Source organism: Salvelinus fontinalis, chromosome 3 (assembly GCF_029448725.1).
Source record: "Salvelinus fontinalis isolate EN_2023a chromosome 3, ASM2944872v1, whole genome shotgun sequence".
NCBI lineage: Eukaryota > Metazoa > Chordata > Actinopteri > Salmoniformes > Salmonidae > Salvelinus > Salvelinus fontinalis.
Window position 1 is genome coordinate 13,754,833 of NC_074667.1, and position 18,362 is coordinate 13,773,194.

Here is an 18,362-nt window from a genome sequence, read left to right on the forward strand (position 1 = left end):
GTGACTAGGTCAACTGTTCTGGGGAACTAAGGTAAGCGTCATAATGTAAAATAATGTAACAGGGGTCAAATAAAAAAACGTGATCTGCTTTATCTCTTAACATTTTGCACGAGATGACTGCAGGTATTTACTTAAAAAGTAGCCACAAGTATTAAAATATATTGGGGAAAAAAACATCCTGTGGCTTTTTCCAAATACACCGGTGTACAGTATACCGCCCAAGCCTAATTATCGGAGATTTATTCAAGTTTTATCAAGTAAAGTGATTTAGGATTAAAGATTCATAACATAGATTTTATAGGCACAGGTATTTTATTGGTCTTTTTTTTATAGATATTTAAGTGTAGCGGGAGAGATGCAACTATTGGTTTGTAAGTAACAGTGCACGTTTAATTACAAAAGTTCATTACAAAATTACAAAAAAGGTATCTTTAGAACCAAAACTTCACATTTCTAAATGTTGCCAACTGTTTGCTTTGTGATAGCAATGTCCATTGTTGAATATGATTATAGTAACATTTGAACCATCAACAATCCAAAGCATTTTAAGTGTCTCTCAGTTCATCCCAACAGTCTAGAGTGGCTTTCCCTCCTCCTCTCCTCGACCTTCACTTATCTAAAAACGTGGGATAGGTGAAAGACACATGGCCAAGACCCAATTCCCAGTCCATTTTTTCCCCCACATAGAGGCAGATGAAGGAGACGAGACCCTTTTAGACTATTGACATCCACTATGAGCCGGTTTCCCTGACACAGATTAAGCTTAGTCCTGAACTAAAAAGCTATTTCAATGGAGATCAAGAAAATAGACAATGTATTTTATTCCAGGACTCGGCTGAGCCTGATCTGTGTTTGAGAAAATATCCCTATATATCAAAGTGAATCCTTCATCAGGAGTTGGCAGGCTGGTCTGGAGATGAATCAGGGTTGCTCTCCACCAGGCTCTGCACTCGGGCCAGGATGATCTCGTTGGAGCTACTACAGTCTTCCGCTCCGTAGGGGGCGCTCACTGTCAGCACGTTGGCCACGCACAGCATCTCGCCCTTCTCTTCCACGGGGATGCGGTTCTTTTCCAGCCACAGGCGGAGGCTCTCTTTCCTGTGCCTCACTTCTTCCGGGCCAAGGGTGTGGGCTCCTGGGGGTGTGAAAATGACCCTCAGTCGCCCCGCCGTTTCTTCATTGCCCTCCTGGAGGACCTCTACTTCCTGTACTGCATGGCCTGTCACAACTCGGACCGTCGGTGTGCCTCCTTTCTCCTGGAAGGTCACTAGGACTATACTGGGGGAGGGAAAATAGGTAATGCATTGAGTGTCAACTCAGCCGATATACACCCCTTTCAAAGCAACAATCCTGGTATTGTCTATGACTGAGTCACATCAAATATATCACACTGTAGCTAGGGATAGCAGTTACGAAGTATGATGCTCAAATTTAGGTCTCATAACAGAGTGGTGTAGTCACTCGTCACTGTTGTAGCTAGGTACCACACTATATAAGTGGGAGAAAAAACTGACAAATCAGTGCATTGGTGTATTATTTTCATATGATAGTTTAAGCTATCCATCAACAAACTGTGCACATGGCCATGGGGAAGAGTACTGGGAAGGTGACGAAGTTACCTGGCAGATACTGGATCAACGGTAAAAACCCAACCATGATGTTGTTGTTTCTCGTGCACTGTCACTTTGACCTCTTTGTTGACATATTTACACCACTCCAGTGGCTTCAGTTGACGCCACGTGTCCATTACTATTTCAATATTCTGACCGAGAATAAGCTACACTGGGTTTTAATCTCCAAATCATGTGATTGAGCTGGCTACTGGATAGCTGGATTGAGCCTGTGACTAAATTTGTCCGACGGTCAAAGGTGTCGTAGAAAACAGTGATCCAATTCCAAAGGTTCCAGCCCGAAGAATTAAATACCTCGTTACACATTACTAACCTCTTCACCAACCTAATACTCTACTGTGTGATTCATGGTATGAAATATGAGTAATTTAGCAATTTATTGCATTGCACGAGTACATTTAGTGACCCGTCATGTCTCTGACAGTCCTCTCAGGAGAATCAGTTTGACACACGCATGCGCATATTGATTGTAAAGCGGGCCTTGAATCATGTCAAGACACGGTCGAAACGGAGGAGGTAAACTAAATAGCAAAACATATTTTAACTTCACAAAAAGATAATCTAACACATGTTCAATAGTAGACAAAATACAGTATTCGTGAAGATAATCGCATGCTTAGTTAACTATCTAACATTAGCTACATTAGGCGTAACGTTACTTAGCTTTCTAGCTCTTGCCCTAAACAAGCACACCCGATTCTCTAATCAATGGCTTGATTATGTAGCTATTTTTCAATCAAAATGTTTTAAAGGGGCAATCTGCAGTTGCTACATCCATTTGTGGACGTATACATGAATGAAATGTGCCCAATGTTTGTTGAAGAATTGAATGGTGCAATATGCGGAAATCTCTCCGCCATTTCCTGGTTGCTAAAATTCTAATAGTTTGCGACAAAACAAACAGTCGTTGTGTAGAGAATCATTGTACCATCTAACCCGCTGTGAAATATATTTTCCATAACAAAAAGTTACATATTGCAGTTTAAATGCCTCATGACCTTAGTTCATCTGTTGTACCCCATCAGAACCCAACATATAAGTATGTTTTATAAGTATGGTTAAAACTATAATTTTGATATCATAGGATGGTCATTCCTTATATCCATTGCTCTATGAATTTGAGATGGGTTACATTTCTACAGCCCCACCCCTCAGCTTTTTAACAAAACAGGGGCGGGGAAGGCTTTGTTATTAATGCCATACATTTGTTTGGAAAATTTCCTCTCACAAGCCAGAATGTTGAATTACTTACATTCCTACAGACAACCTGTAAAGTGAGACAATATATTCATAGGAAAGTATACTTACATTAACTTTTCAAGGCGCTGGTGGTGCGTTCAGATTTTTCACCTGAAGCATGCGCAGAACCATGTAAACACATGCACGAGCTCGGCAAGTATGCATACTTCAAGTGATAGAAATCTGAACGCACTACCAGCGCTTTGAAAAGTTTGTATTTATACTTCCTGTCGATATGTCTCACATCCCTACCTGCAAAAGGACCAACCACATGGACAACCGGGAAAGTGAGTAAAAATATAATTTTATCTGTGTCATAGCCGGCAGTGACCAGGAGACCCATGAGGCGGCGCACAATTGTCCCATCGTCGTCATCCGGGTTAGGGGAGGGTTTGGCCGGCCGAGATTTCCTTGTCCCATCGCGCTCTAGTGACTCCTTGTTGAGGAACCAGGTGCCTGCAAGCTGACTTCGGTCGTCAGTTAGACGGTGTTTCCTCCAACACATTGGTGTGGCTGGCTTCCGAGTTAAGCGAGCAGAGAAGCAGTGCGGCTTGCCAGGGTTGTGTTTCGGAAGATGCATGGCTCTCAACCTTCGCCTCTCCGGAGTCCGTAGGGGAGTTGCAATGATGGGACAAGACTGTAACTACCAATTGGATATCATGAAAAAGGGGGTAAAAGTACAAAAAATATAATTTTATTCAACATTCTAGCTTGTAGAGGTCAGGAGAGGAAACTTTCCTGGTCCAAATGCCAATTTCTGCCTGACGTAGAAATCAATGCAATTCAACTTTGGGTCTTTAGGCTAAACTGCTGATTGCGGCTTTAAATACATCAGTAGTGATTAGTAGACAAGTTGAATTAGGTGTGCTAGCTCTGGAATAGATCAATAACATGTAACATTTGTGATCCACAAGACGTTTGAGAACCACTGATAATGTTAGTGTAGCTAAAGAGTCTATGGGTTAAGGTGCTAAACTCTTACTACTTTTGTAGAGGGCAGCTCATGAATCAGAAATGGTCCGCAAAATTGGACCTTATTTGCAGTTAAATTAGGCTAAGTAACAAAAATAAACAAAATCCTCACCTCACTAGCCGTTCTACCTTCTGTCTTAGTAGATGTGTTGACTCGTTCACCACAGCCAAACATAGCTACGCTTGATGAATACACCATGCCTCTGTAACGTTAGTTGGTGTCATAAAGAATTCAATGGTTATGTATGACATGTTAGGGGATGGATTACATCTAAATTCAAAGAGCAAATTACACGTTCACTTGGCAACTAATGCAAATCAAACATGGCCCTAGGCCTAATCATAACCCTATAAACCTTTTGTCTTATCATAAAGAAAGGGGGATACCTAGTCAGTTGTACAACTGAAAGTATTCAACTGAAATGTGTCTTCCGCATTTAACCCAACCCCTCTGAATCAGACAGGTAGCAGATTGTAGAAATTGATAAATTACTAGATGTTACACAATCTAGTAGCAAGGTATAGAGATAAGGTTGATCCTTTGCCTAATTTATCACATTTTCAGGCTTCAAATATTTGCTCTAGTGTGATTTAGGTGATATTTAATTGAATTTATTTATTTCACCTTTATTTAACCAGGTAGGCAAGTTGAGAACAAGTTCTCATTTACAATTGCGGCCTGGCCAAGATAAAACAAAGCAGTTTGACACATACAACAACACAGAGTTACACATGGAGTAAAAACAAACATACAGTCAATAATACAGTAGAAAAATAAGTCTATATACAATGTGAGCAAATGAGGTGAGATAAAGGAGGTCATTGCAGTAAATCACTACATACAGCTCATTGTCATGTGGAAAAGTACACAATATTATATTCATATGAATGACACTAGTAATTTATAATTTTATTTAGACCATAGCATGAGGAACTGCCTCAGGCCAACCTTATGCTAATTATTCACTGACCTCAATACATATGGGATGCCTTGAGAGGGCCGCATTTCAATGTGATTTTTACATTTGTGCAGTTACTTCTAGCAACCCTTTTGATACTGAGCTTAGGGGAGTGGGAAATCAAAGGCCCTCAGAACAGAAGTCAGCGAGTTGCAGCAGTGGTGGCACCTCTTTCTGTTTTTCCTTTGCAGACTCTAAGATTTACGTCGGTAACCTGGGCACTGGTGCAGGGAAAGGAGAGCTAGAGCGGGCATTCGGGTATTACGGACCTTTAAGAACAGTGTGGATCGCTAGGAACCCCCCGGGCTTTGCCTTTGTGGAGTTTGAAGACACCCGGGATGCAGAAGATGCGGTCCGAGGCCTTGACGGCAAGTAAGTGGTACCTCAAGACTTCAGACTTTGCCCCCAAGTTTAGCCTACTTTCCAAGACCTACAAGCTGAAAGGGCTCAAAGGGCACCTCTGTTGTTGACGTTTGCCAATCAATAATGTCATTTGCTCTTTGCAAATATTGAAGGATTTTATTGGTTTAGGGACATCTATCAGTAGAAGGTAAGCAGGTAGCTGGTATTATCTTGTTACTCATTTGCTACTATCCAGATCATACACTTAAGGTATGTTCCTAAATGCTTGTTACACTTTAGATGGGTTTCCTTAAGTCCTCTTTTTAAAGTGAACTATGCCATTGTGCAATTTGCTGACTGTCGAACTGACTGTTTTTCAGGTTGATTTCTGGATCTCGAGTTCGAGTTGAATTATCTACAGGGATGCCGCGGCGATCTCGGTACGAGCGTGCGCCCACCAACCGGCCCTTTGACTCCAACGACAAGTGCTATGAGTGTGGTGAGCGGGGGCACTATGCCTACGACTGCCACCGCTACGGTCGACGCAGGAGGACCAGGTAAAGCCTCCTTAACCAATGCATCAGATTTAGCTTGTTTTGGGCTTTTCTTATTTTGATAGTTGTGGCTTATTTTCCATTGTCTTGATTTTTCAGTGTCTTATGTAGATAAAAAAAAAGTTAAGATGATTATTATATTATCATACAACCTGTTGTTGCAACTTTTGTCTCTCCGTCTGTCACTTAATCCCTTTTAAAATATGGAAATACTTCTGAAATGTTATGTGGGTTTTTTTTGTTAACAACTCACCTGGTCAAAACATTTCAGGTTTCTTCGTTTGATTCAGAGTGTCACGATCCTTAACGATTTCATGAGGCATCTAGCAAATTCCACACTTTCGATCCTATGACCATGGGGTTGATCGATCAGCCAGACCTCCCCTTCTCAAGCAACTGCCACTTCTAGCTGCACCTTAAAGATTTCATAGAGGGCTGACAATTCACCAGATGATTTGGTTATCAATTTGAGCCTGGGGTTTTGTAAAGAGGACAACCAGGTAGACCATGGTCCCGTCTAGACAAATCGCCTTGCATCTATCAAGTCTCAATCAAGCGATTTGGCTGTCAATACAATCATCATCGTTAGAAATCGAAGAACACGACTAGATGCAGAAGTCGGCTGATAGATACTTCTAGAACGCCTAGATCTGCTCGAACCTTGGTCCAAAGTGGGTCAACCGGGCAAACTCGCAAGGTTTATTTCAAGTACCAATTAATGTGTTTTTATCTCCAATGTATGACTTGACAATAACATTCCTCTCTTCCACTCTTTACTAGAGAACTGAAAGGCCTGCTTTAAGCAGGATACGTTAGCTCCATGAACAGCTATGTCTATATTAGAGGTCGACCGATTATGATTTTTCAACGCTGATACCGATTATTGGAGGACCAAAAAAAGCCGATACCGATTAATCGGCCAATTGTTATATATACAATTGAAGTCGGAAGTTTACTTACACCTTAGCCAAATACATTTAAACTCAGTTTTTCACAATTCCTGACATTTAATCCTAGTAAAAATTCCCTGTCTTAGGTCAGTTAGGATCACCACTTTATTTTAAGAATGTGAAATGTCATAATAATAGTAGAGCGAATTATTTATTTCAGCTTTTATTTATTTCATCACATTCCAAGTGGGTCAGAAGTTTACATACACTCAATTAGTATTTGGTAGCATTGCCTTTCAATTGTTTAACTTGGGTCAAACGTTTCGGGTAGCCTTCCACAAGCTTCCCACAATAAGTTGGGTGAATTTTGGCCCATTCCTCCTGACAGAGCTGGTGTAACTGAGTCAGGTTTGTAGGCCTCCTTGCTCGCACACGCTTTTTCAGTTCTGCCCACAAATTTTCTATGGGATTGAGGTCAGGGCTTTGTGATGGCCGCTCCAATAACTTGACTTTGTTGTCCTTAAGCCATTTTGCCACAACTTTGCAAGTATGCTTGGGGTCATTGTCCATTTGGAAGACCCATTTGCGACCAAGCTTTAACTTCCTGACTGATGTCTTGACATGTTGCTTCAATATATCCACATAATTTTCCATTCCTCATGATGCCCTCTATTTTGTGAAGTGCACCAGTCCCTTCTGCAGCAAAGCACCCCACAACATGATGCTGCCATCCCCGTGCTTCACGGTTGGGATGGTGTTCTTCGGCTTGCAAGCCTCCCCCTTTTTCCTCCAAACATAACGATGTTCATTATGGCCAAACAGTTCTATTTTTGTTTCATCAGACCAGAAGACATTTCTCCAAAAAGTATGATCTTTGTCCCCATGTGCAGTTTCAAACCGTAGTCTGGCTTTTTTATGGCGGTTTTTGGAGCAGTGGCTTCTTCCTTGCTGAGAGGCCTTTCAGGTTATGTCGATATAGAACTCGTTTCACTGTGGATATAGATACTTTTGTACCCGTTTCCTCCAGCATCTTCACTAGGTCCTTTGCTGTTGTTCTGGGATTGATTTGCACATTTCGCACCAAAATACGTTCATCTCTAGGAAATAGAACGTGTCTCCTTCCTGACCGGTATGACTGCTGCGTGGTCCCATGGTGTTTATACTTGCATACTATTGTTTGTACTGATGAATGTGGTACCTTCAGGCATTTGGAAATTGCTCTGGAGGTCTAAAAAAAAATTCTGAGGTCTTCGCTGATTCCTTTTAGATTTTCCCATGATGTCAAGCAACGAGGCACTGAGTTTGAATGTAGGCCTTGAAATACTGACCCACTGGAATTGTGATACAGTGAATTATAAGTGAAATAATCTGCCTGTAAACAAATGTTGGCAATATTACTTGTCATGCACAAAGTAGATGTCCTAACCGACTTGCCAAAACTATAGTTTGTTAACAAGAAATTTGTGGAGTGGTTGAAAAACAAGTTTTAATGACTCCAACCTAAGTGTATGTAAACTTCAGACTTCAACTGTATATATGTAATAATGACAATTACAACAATACTGAATGAACAATGAACACTTTTATTTGAACTTAATATAATACATAAATAAAATCAATTGTCTCAAATAAATAATGAAACATGTACAATTTAGTTTAAATAATGCAAAAACAATGTTAGAGAAGAAAGTAAAAGTGCGATATGTGCCATGTAAAAAAGCTAACGTTTAAGTTCCTTGCTCAGAACATGAGAACATGAAAGCTGCTGGTTCCTTTTAACATGAGTCTTCAATATTCCCATTTAAGAAGTTTTAGGTTGTAGTTATTATAGGAATTATAGGACTATTTCTCTATACCATTTGTATTTCATATACCTTTGACTATTGGATGTTCTTATAGGCACCTTAGTATTGCCAGCCTAATCTCGGGAGTTGATAGGCTTGAAGTCATAAACAGCGCTGTGCCTCAGCATTGCTAAGAGCTGCTGGCAAACGCAGTAAAGTGCTGTTTGAATGAATGCTTGCTTACGAGCATACTGCTGCCTACCACTGCTAAGTCAGACTGCTTTATCAAATATCAAATCATATACTGAATTATTATATAATAAACACACAGAAATACGAGCCTTTGGTCGTTAATATGGTCAAATCCTGAAACTTTCATTTTGAAAACAAAACGTTTATTCTTTCAGTGAAATACGCAACCATTCCGTATTTTATCGAACGGGTGGCAACCCTAAGTCTAAATATTGCTGTTATATTACACAACCTTCTATGTAATAATTATGTAAAATTCTGGCAAATTAATTACGGTCTTTACACAGTTTGCAACAAGCCAGGCGGCCCAAACTGCTGCATATACCCTGACTCTGCTCGCACTGAACGCAAGAGAAGTGACACAGTTTCCCTAGTTAATATTGCCTGCTAACATTAATTTATTTTAACTGCATATGCAGGTTAAAAAAATATATACTTGTGTATTAATTTTAAGAAAGGCATTGATGTTTATGGTTAGGTTTGTGCAAAGTAAGTGCTTTTTCCGCGAATGCGCTTTTGTTAAATCATCACCCATTTGGCGAAGTTGAAGTAGGCTGTGATTCGATGATAAATTAGCAGGCACGCATTGATTATATGCAACGCAAAACAAGCTAGTTAACCTAGTAAGATCATCAACCATGTGTAGTTAACTAGTGATTATGTGAAGATTGATTGTTTTTTTAATAAGAAGTTTAATGCTAGCTAGCAACTTACCTTGGCTCCTTGCAGCCACAAGGTCCTTTTTATGCTGCACTCGCGTAACAGGTGGTGAGCCTGCCACGCAGTCTCCTCGTGGATTGCAATGTAATCGGCCATAATCGGCGTCCCAAAATTGCAGATTAACGATTGGTATGAAAAATTGAAATCGGCCCTAATTAATCGGCCATGCCGATTAATCGGTCGACCTCTAGTCTATATAGTGACTCCTACTACCAGTACCATTGCACGTGTAATGCTAAATCTAATATAATCCCCCTCTTTTTGTGTGTTGATTTGAGCCAGTGTCAGAGCATCAGTGGGCTTAGGGTGATTGTTGTTGTCAGAGGCCAGGTCAGAATTAAAGACAGACTGAGGCAGTGTTATGTGGGGCTTCGCGGGGCCTGCTCTGAACTGTCCATCTTTCCCTCCCCACCCCTCGTTTGGATGTGGTTTAGGTCCCGGTCTCACTCCAGGTCCGGTGGGAGGAGGTACTCTCGCTCTCGCAGCCGGGGCCGTGGCAGGAGGTGAGCATTCTTATGCACATTTTTCTCGTTCCAAAGGCTCTGTTGTCCAACTTCCTCGGAAAAGGGTCACATCAATCATCGATGGAGTTCCTCAGGGGTCTATTCTTGGACCTCTTTTTTCGTAACACATATAATGAAATAAAAATGATTGTACAGTACATTCAGAAAGTATTCAGACCCCTTGACTTTTTACACATTTTGATACTTACAGCCTTATTCTAAAATGTATTAAATTGTTTCCCCCCTCATCAATATCTCATTTACATAAGTATTCATACCCTTTACTCAGTACTTTGTTGAAGCACCTTTGGCAGCGATTACAGCTTTGAGTCTTCTTGGGTATTACGCTACAAGCTTGGCAAACCTTTATTTGGGGAGTTTCTCCCATTTTCTCTACAGTTTCTCCCATTTTCTCTATTTTCTCTACAGGCATCACTGCACAGCTATTTTCATGGCTCCAGATATGTTCGATCGAGTTTAAGTCAGGGCTCTGGCTGGGCCACTCAAGGACATTCAGAGACTTGTCCCGAAGCCACTCCTGCATTGTCTTGGCTGTGGGCTTAGGGTCGTTGTCCTGTTGGAAGGTGAACCTTCGCCCCAGTCTTAAGATCCTGAGCGCTCTGGAGCAGGTTTTTTTTCAAGGATCTCTCTGTTCATCTTTGCCTCAATCCTTACTAGTGTCCCTGCCGCTGAAAAACATCTACACAGCATGATGTTGTCGCCACCATGCTTCCCCCGTAGGGATGAAGGCCTCATTGATGGAGTGCTGCAGAGATGGTTGTCCTTCTGGAAGGTTCTCCCATCTCGAAAGAGGAACTTTGGAGCTTTGTCAGAGTGACCATTTGGTTCTTGGTCCCCTCCCTGACCACAGCCCTTCTCTCCCGATTGCTCAGTTTGGCCGGGCGGCCAGCTCTATGAAGAGTATTTGTGGTTCCAAACCTCTTTTCATTTAAGAATGATGGAGGCCACTGTGTTCTTGGGGACCTTAAATGCTGCAGAAATGTTTTGGTACCCCTTCCCAGATCTGTACCTCGACACAATCCTGTCTCGGAGCTCTACGGATAATTCCTTTGATCTCATGGCTTTGTTTTTGCTCAGTCAACTGTGGGACCTTTATTTAGACAGGTGTGTGCCTTTCCAAATCATGTTCAATCAATTGAGTTTACCACAGATGGACTCCAATCAAGTTGTAGAAACATCTCAAGCACGATCAATGGAAACATGATGCACCTGAGCTCAATTTCGCGTCTCATAGCAAAGGGTCTGAATACTTATGTAAATAAGGTATTTAAAAAATTTAAAGCCAAAATGTTTCAAAAAATCTGTTTTTGCTTTATCATTATGGGGTATTGTGTGTAGATGTTGCTGATGTTGTTTAATCCATTTTAGAATAAAGCTGTAACGAAACAAAATGTGGGAAAATGGAAGGGGTCTGAATACTTTCTGAATATACTGAGTGTATAAAACATTAGGAACACCTTCCTAATATTCAGCTGCACCCCCTTTTGCCCTTAGAACAGCCCCAATTTGTCGGTGCATGGACTCTACAAGGTGTCAAGTGTTCCACAGGGATGGTGGCCCATGTTGATTCTAATGCTTCCCACAGTTGTCAAGTTTTCTGGATGTCCTTTGGGTGCTGGAGCATTCTTGATACACACGGGAAACTTGAGCGTAAAAAACCCAGCAGCATTGCAGTTCTTGATACACTCAAACCGGTGCGCCTGGCACCTACTACCATACCCCGTTCAAAGGCACTTACATCTTTTGTCTTGCCCAATCAATCAAATGTACACTGCTCAAAAAAATAAAGGGAACACTTAAACAACACAATGTAACTCCAAGTCAATCACACTTCTGTGAAATCAAACTGTCCACTTAGGAAGCAACACTGATTGACAATAAATTTCACATGCTGTTGTGCAAATGGAATAGACAACAGGTGGAGATTATAGGCAATTAGCAAGACACCCCCAAAAAAGGAGTGATTCTGCAGGTGGTGATCACAGACCACTTCTCAGTTCCTATGCTTCCTGGCTGATGTTTTGGTCACTTTTGAATGCTGGCGGTGCTCTCACTCTAGTGGTAGCATGAGACTGAGTCTACAACCCGCACAAGTGGCTCAGGTAGTGCAGTTCAACCAGGATGGCACATCAATGCGAGTTGTGGCAAAAAGGTTTGCTGTGTCTGTCAGCGTAGTGTCCAGAGCATGGAGGCGCTACCAGGAGACAGGCCAGTACATCAGGAGACATGGAGGAGGCCGTAGGAGGGCAACAACCCAGCAGCAGGACCGCTACCTCTGCCTTTGTGCAAGGAGGTGCACTGCCAGCACCCTGCAAAATGACCTCCAGCAGGCCACAAATGTGCATGTGTCTGCTCAAACGGTCAGAAACAGACTCCATGAGGGTGGTATGAGGGCCCGACGTCCGCAGGTGGGGGTTGTGCTCACAGCCCAACACCGTGCAGGACGTTTGGCATTTGCCAGAGAACACCAAGATTGGCAAATTCGCCACGGGCGCCCTGTGCTCTTCACAGATGAAAGCAGGTTCACACTGAGCACATGAGCACATGTGACAGACGTGACAGAGTCTGGAGACGCCGTGGAGAACGTTCTGCTGCCTGCAACATCCTCCAGCATGACCGGTTTGGCGGTGGGTCAGTCATGGTGTGGGGTGGCATTTCTTTGTGGGGCCGCACAGCCCTCCATGTGCTCGCCAGAGGTAGCCTGACTGCCAATAGGTACCGAGATGAGATCCTCAGACCCCTTGTGAGACCATATGCTGACACATGCACATTTGTGGCCTGCTGGAGGTCATTTTGCAGGGCTCTGGCAGTGCACCTCCTTGCACAAAGGCGGAGGTAGCGGTCCTGCTGCCGGGTTGTTGCCCTCCTACGGCCTCCTCCACATCTCCTGATGTACTGGCCTGTCTCCTGGTAGCGCCTCCATGCTCTGGACACTACGCTGACAGACACAGCAAACCTTTTTGCCACAGCTCGCATTGATGTGCCATCCTGGATGAACTGCACTACCTGAGCCACTTGTGTGGGTTGTAGACTCCGTCTCATGCTACCACTAGAGTGAGAGCACCGCCAGCATTCAAAAGTGACCAAAACATCAGCCAGGAAGCATAGGAACTGAGAAGTGGTCTGTGGTCACCACCTGCAGAATCACTCCTTTTTTGGGGGTGTCTTGCTAATTGCCTATAATTTCCACCTTTTGTCTATTCCATTTGCACAACAGCATGTGAAATTTTTTGTCAATCAGTGTTGCTTCCTAAGTGGACAGTTTGATTTCACAGAAGTGTGATTGACTTGGAGTTACATTGTGTTGTTTAAGTGTTCCCTTTATTTTTTTGAGCAGTGTATTTATAAAGCCCTTTTTACATCAGCTGATGTCACAAAGTGCTATACAGAAACCCAGCCTAAAACCCCAAACAGCAGGCAATGCCGCTGTAGAAGCACGGTGGCTAGGAAAAACTCCCTATTCACCCTATGAATGGCACACATACACAACCCATGTCTCAAGTCCTTCTTTAACCTGTCTCTAGCCCTTCATCTACACTGATTTAACAAGTGACATCAATAAGGGATCATAGCTTTCACCTGGTCAGTCTGTCAGGGTTCTCTAACCCTGTTCCTGGAGAGCTACCTTTCTGTAGGTTTTTGCTCCAACCCCAGTTGTAACTAACCTGATTCAGCTGATCAATCAGCTAATTATTAGAATCAGGTGTGCTAGATTAGGGTTGGAGGGAAAACCTACAGGATGGTAGCTCTCCAGGAACACGTTTTGGAGAGCTCTGGTCTGTCATGGAAAGAACAGGTGTTCCTAATGTTTTGTGCACTCAGTGTAGAGTAAATTGTCATTACACTGTTATGCTGTACACAACTCCATATACTGCATGCATACATACATTCACCACAGATACATATACAGATTTGTATGATAGAGTAGTTGATCAGGAATGGCAGTGCAGAGTTTACCGGGTCTGAATGTATGTTAGCTAACAGCTTTTGATAATTATGTTCTAGATCAAGATCCTTCTCTCCACGCCGCTCTCGTTCTCCTAGAAGATCTAGAGCCTTTACCCCCAAGAGATCAAGGTAAATTGTAGACAAATGGACTTGCTTGCATTATTATTATTAAGATCCCACATTGTGTAAAACAATAACATTGTTCACTTATTTAGTAAATGATGGGTGTTGATGCTTTCCCCCCTAATTTATTTTTAGATCTCGATCAAAGTCCAGATCAAGGTCTAGGTCACTTTCTCATGCAAAGACCAGGTGAGAAATATAACTGTTTCAATGCTCTGATCAGCGTTGCATTGCTATTGTCAACAATGCAGCTACATACGTTGAGTAATTAACACTTAATGCAACAGTTTGTGTCAATCCTCAAAGATTGTCACTACTGCAACAAAATACAATTTTGTGTTGGTATTGACCGTTTCGGGTATTACAATTTAGACATTTGTCCCCTTGATATATTACATCACTGACTTAAGAGACTAAAGCAGGTTCCTCATTCCATGGAGGGCATAGTGTCTGCGGGTTTTCCCTTTAGATGAAGAGAGACCCAACCAGGTGAGGAGAGTTACTACGTTGAACAAAAATATAAACATAACAAGTGTTGGTCCCATGTTTCATGAGCTGAAATAAAAGATCCCAGAAATGTTCCACAAAAAGTTTTTCTCTCAAAAAACAATAAGCCTCCTCCAATGAAATTTTAGAGAATTTGGCAGTAGGTCCAACCGGCCTCGCAACCGCAGACCACGTGTAACCACTCCAGCCCAGGACCTCCACATCTAGCTTCTTCACCTGCGAGATCGTCTGAGATGAGCCACCAGGACAGCTGATGAAACTGTGGGTTTGCACAACCAAAGAAATTCTGCACAAATTCTCAAAAACCGTCTCAGGGAAGGCAATCTGTGTGCTCGTCTTCCTCACCAGGGTCTTGACCTGACTGCAGTTTGGCATCGTAATCAACTTCAATGGGCAAATGCTCACCTTCAAAGGCCACTGGCACGCTGGAGAAGTGTGCTCTTCAAGGATGAATCCTGATTTTTAACTGTACCAGGCAGATGGCAGACAGCCTCGTGGGGATCGAGTGGTTTGCTGATTGTGAACAGAGTGCCCCATGGTTGCGTTGGGGTTATGGTATGGGCAGGCATAAGCTACGGACAAGGGACACAATTGCATTTTATCGATGGCAATTTGGATACCCAGAGATACCCTGGCGAGATCCTGAGGCCCATTGTCGTGCCATCCATCTGCCACCATTACCTCATGTTTCAGTATAATAATGCACGGCCCCATGTTTGGGATGCTCTGGATCAACGTGTACGACAGCGTGTTCCAGTTCCCACCAATATCCAGAAACTTTGCACAGCCATTGAAGAGGAGTGGGACAACATTCCACAGGCCACTTTTTTTTGGTTTGTTGAAGATATGTGACCAACTGATGCATACCGTATCTGTATTCCCATGTGAAATCCATAGATTAGGGCCTAATGAATTTATATCAATTGGCTGATTTCTTTATATGAACTGTAACGCAGTAAAATCTTTGACATTTTTGCATATAGATTTATATTTTTGTTTAGTGTAATTAGTGACTTAATTTCATCAATCAACTACAAGGGAAGAGTGAAAAACCCGCAGGCACTCGGCCCTCCGTGGAATGAGTTGAAGTGAGGCCTAAAGCCTTGTTCACACTGCAGGCCTTAATGCTTAAATCAGTTTTGTAATGGTGACTGTTCAAACAACAAGTTACAAGTGACCAAATCGTACTTGCCCTTTTGTGCTGTCGTCTGTGCCCAATAATGTTTCTACCATGTTGTGTGCTGCTGCCATGTTGTGTGCTGCTGCCATGTTGTGTGCTGCTGCCATGTTGTGTGCTGCTACCATGTTGTGTGCTTCTGCCATGTTGTGCTGCTGCCATGTTGTCATGTTGTGTTGCTACCATGCTATGTTGTTGTCTTAGGTCTCTCTTAATGTAGTGATGTGTGTTCTGTCCTATATATTGTTTAATTCCCAGGCCTTTTGGTAGGCCGCCATTGTAAACATAAATGTGTTCTTTACTGACTTGCCTAGTTAAATAAAAATACATGTGTGTGTTCAGATAGCAGTCATTTGCTGACATGGCTACACTAGTTGTCATAGTAACGATGGGTGTGTGTGCAGTGGTGTAGGCTGATTGGTGGTGTGCTCGTGCTTCCTATTACTCAGACGTTTTGTAGCAATCCTAAGGTGACAGCAATGCCTTCCATGGACTTTTACCCAGTTGCTTTGAATGTTCAAAATCATAGTGTAAGAACACTTTTAAAGCCTCAGGATAAGATGATCCAACTTTCAAAGCTAGTTCTTTTTGGCTAGCCGCAGCAGTCAACTAGGTAGCTGTTTAGGTTTGTTGTACATTCACTAATTTGTTTATAAGCAATTAACAAGCTAGCTAGCTACAACGTCACGTTCTTGTCAAACTCAACAACGTATCTTGAGGGCAAATAAATCAGATTTGACTGTTCAAACAAGTCGCATTGCCAGCAATCAGATTGAAGGTGGTTTGCAATGGTGGCTTGAAATATCAGATTCCATGTAGCTTTTGAATGTTCAGACTGCAGGAAAAGTAACAGAAGTGATCTTAGCCCATTGGTGGAGATAAAAACAACAATGACCAACCAGAAAAAGGGACACTAGAATATGAATGCCTTGTATGTTTACTTCTTCAGGTCTGGTTCTGTGGGCAGATCCAAGTCTGGTTCCCCCACGAGGAGGTATGCAGAAGTCTTGAGAGTCTGACGCCAATTTTCTTTCCACCATTCTGCTCTCTATACGAGCTGTGGAACAGTTTGACAAATGCATGATAAGCAGCAAAACGAGACAATGAAAATGTTGTCCATGCGGGAGGGCAATCGTTATGCATGGTTACAGTTAACGGTGTAGATGCGTGATGGTTCATTAAGTCAGGCTACTTAAGCATTACATGTGAAAGGTAGACTGCAATAAATCAACAACAATTACATTCACATCTTTAATTCAATATGTGAAAAATGTATTAAGAGGTTATTTGAATTGTGTTCTTTAAATTCATTTTGCATGACGAACTTATATTAAATGCATGGTCTTTAAATACTTTGCTTGCTACAAATTGCCGCTGTCGAAGTCTTGTAGAATGAGCTCTAAAATGAAAATTCTATTTTAAATCCCAGCTGTTCAAAATCTAAAGCTTCACCTCAAAAACTAAGGTGCGTTTTTCCTCCCAGCTGAGGTAATGACTTTTTAATGTGGGGTTAATGCACAGCAAATAAATGAAGAGGGGAAACTAACTTCTGTTTTTCTCTCTTTCAGCCACTCTACCTCGAGGAGTCCTCGTCGAAATGGCAGCTCGGAGAGGGACGACTGAACTTGGGACGTTTTTGTTTCTTTATGTTAGCATCTCTAGTGACTAAGTTCTTTGTAAACCCATTGTATTGTATCATTTGAACATATGTGGTGTTGTTAATTTCCTTCTGAGGCATATTACTGACTGTTCAAGAAGAAGCAATGGGGGACCCAGTTTGGAATGCTTTTTTGTGTTTTGTGTTTTAGAAATAGTTGTTGGTTATTAAAGTATATTTGATTTAAAATGGTTGTGATACTGTTTTTGTGCTGTGTTGTCCATCTGGGCACAGTTGGTCTTTATATAGCACAACTAAATGAAATGGTTGATAAATTAAATGTTTTGAATTGAGGGATACCTATAGAGGGCAATGTTGCACTTGCGAAATGTGCTCTTTGAATTTTGAACTCATGATCAGAGCACACTGCTCTGGTCTTATCCTTGATACCAAATAGCTACTACTACTACTTTAAGCTCTTGCCTCTACAAATCGTAGGTTAATATTTTATTTCAGACATGTGACCTACTTGTGTACTTATGTATTGACATGTATGTGTAACTGATAGATGCACACCAGTGCCGTTTAAGATGAGGTAGGACCATTTGTTTTCATGAGCATGGCCTTATTTCTATTACAGCGTATTGGATAACTCTCATTCATATTCCATTCACCCAGTCCAATGTAACAGTGACAGGTTTAGGCTATTAGATGATACTCAAATTTTCCCTATGACCATCATGATGTTGCTACAACCTAGCCTATGAATGAAATTTTACAACGTAGGTGCACACAGGTCGAGAAACAAATTTAAGGTGACATACAGGGACATGGACAGACAGTGACATCGAATACCGCCTTGCACACTTGCCTGCATCTAGCTGACACATTGCCTTCGGATAGTATTCAGACCCCTTGACTTTTTCCACATTTTGTTACGCTATAGCCTTATTCTAAAATTGATGAAATGAATAAAATTCCTCAGCAATCTATGCACAATACCACATAATGACAAAATAAATAACAGAATTACCTTATTTACATAAGTATTCAGACCCAAGGTCATCCTTGAGATGTTTCTACAACTTGATCGGAGTCCACCTGTGGTAAACTCAATTGATTGGACATGATTTGGAAAGGCAC

At 42.0% G+C, this 18,362-nt stretch overlaps 2 protein-coding genes across 6 annotated transcripts; one reads left to right on the forward strand and one right to left on the reverse strand.

Annotated features, from left to right (window-relative positions):
* Positions 1-293: 293 nt before the first annotated feature.
* Positions 294-1,953, reverse strand: gemin6 (gem (nuclear organelle) associated protein 6). Its single transcript, XM_055907000.1, has 2 exons — positions 1,620-1,953; positions 294-1,278 (listed from the first exon to the last, which is right to left on the reverse strand). Exons 1-2 carry the CDS (start codon positions 1,745-1,747, stop codon positions 891-893), a joined length of 516 nt encoding a protein of 171 aa, XP_055762975.1. The 5' UTR covers positions 1,748-1,953; the 3' UTR covers positions 294-890.
* Positions 1,954-2,040: 87 nt separating this feature from the next.
* Positions 2,041-17,468, forward strand: LOC129839477 (serine/arginine-rich splicing factor 7-like). 5 transcript variants are annotated; one of them, XM_055906970.1, is made up of 9 exons: positions 2,041-2,147; positions 4,993-5,173; positions 5,524-5,700; positions 9,778-9,846; positions 13,873-13,944; positions 14,074-14,127; positions 16,572-16,616; positions 17,052-17,087; positions 17,191-17,468. In XM_055906970.1, exons 1-9 carry the CDS (start codon positions 2,120-2,122, stop codon positions 17,243-17,245), a joined length of 717 nt encoding a protein of 238 aa, XP_055762945.1. In that variant the 5' UTR covers positions 2,041-2,119; the 3' UTR covers positions 17,246-17,468. The 5 variants fall into 5 exon arrangements, with proteins under 5 accessions (XP_055762945.1, XP_055762954.1, XP_055762959.1 ...); XM_055906961.1 differs by lacking the exon at positions 2,041-2,147 and adding an exon at positions 3,059-3,157; XM_055906979.1 differs by lacking the exons at positions 2,041-2,147; positions 17,052-17,087 and adding an exon at positions 3,056-3,157.
* The last annotated feature ends 894 nt before the right edge of the window (positions 17,469-18,362 follow it).

What these genes read in the sequence shown, in the direction of transcription:
- gemin6 (XM_055907000.1), bottom strand. Translation starts at nt 1,747, where the DNA reads ATGGACACGTGGCGTCAACTGAAGCCACTGGAGTGGTGTAAATATGTC. An exon ending in GTTGATCCAGTATCTGCCAG is followed by an intron (nt 1,279 to 1,619) that starts GTAACTTCGTCA and finishes TCCCTCCCCCAG; the next exon opens with TATAGTCCTAGTGACCTTCC.
- LOC129839477 (XM_055906961.1), top strand. Translation starts at nt 3,106, where the DNA reads ATGTCTCACATCCCTACCTGCAAAAGGACCAACCACATGGACAACCGG. An exon ending in AGCCGGGGCCGTGGCAGGAG is followed by an intron (nt 9,847 to 13,872) that starts GTGAGCATTCTT and finishes ATTATGTTCTAG; the next exon opens with ATCAAGATCCTTCTCTCCAC. An exon ending in TCTGGTTCCCCCACGAGGAG is followed by an intron (nt 16,617 to 17,051) that starts GTATGCAGAAGT and finishes TTTAAATCCCAG; the next exon opens with CTGTTCAAAATCTAAAGCTT.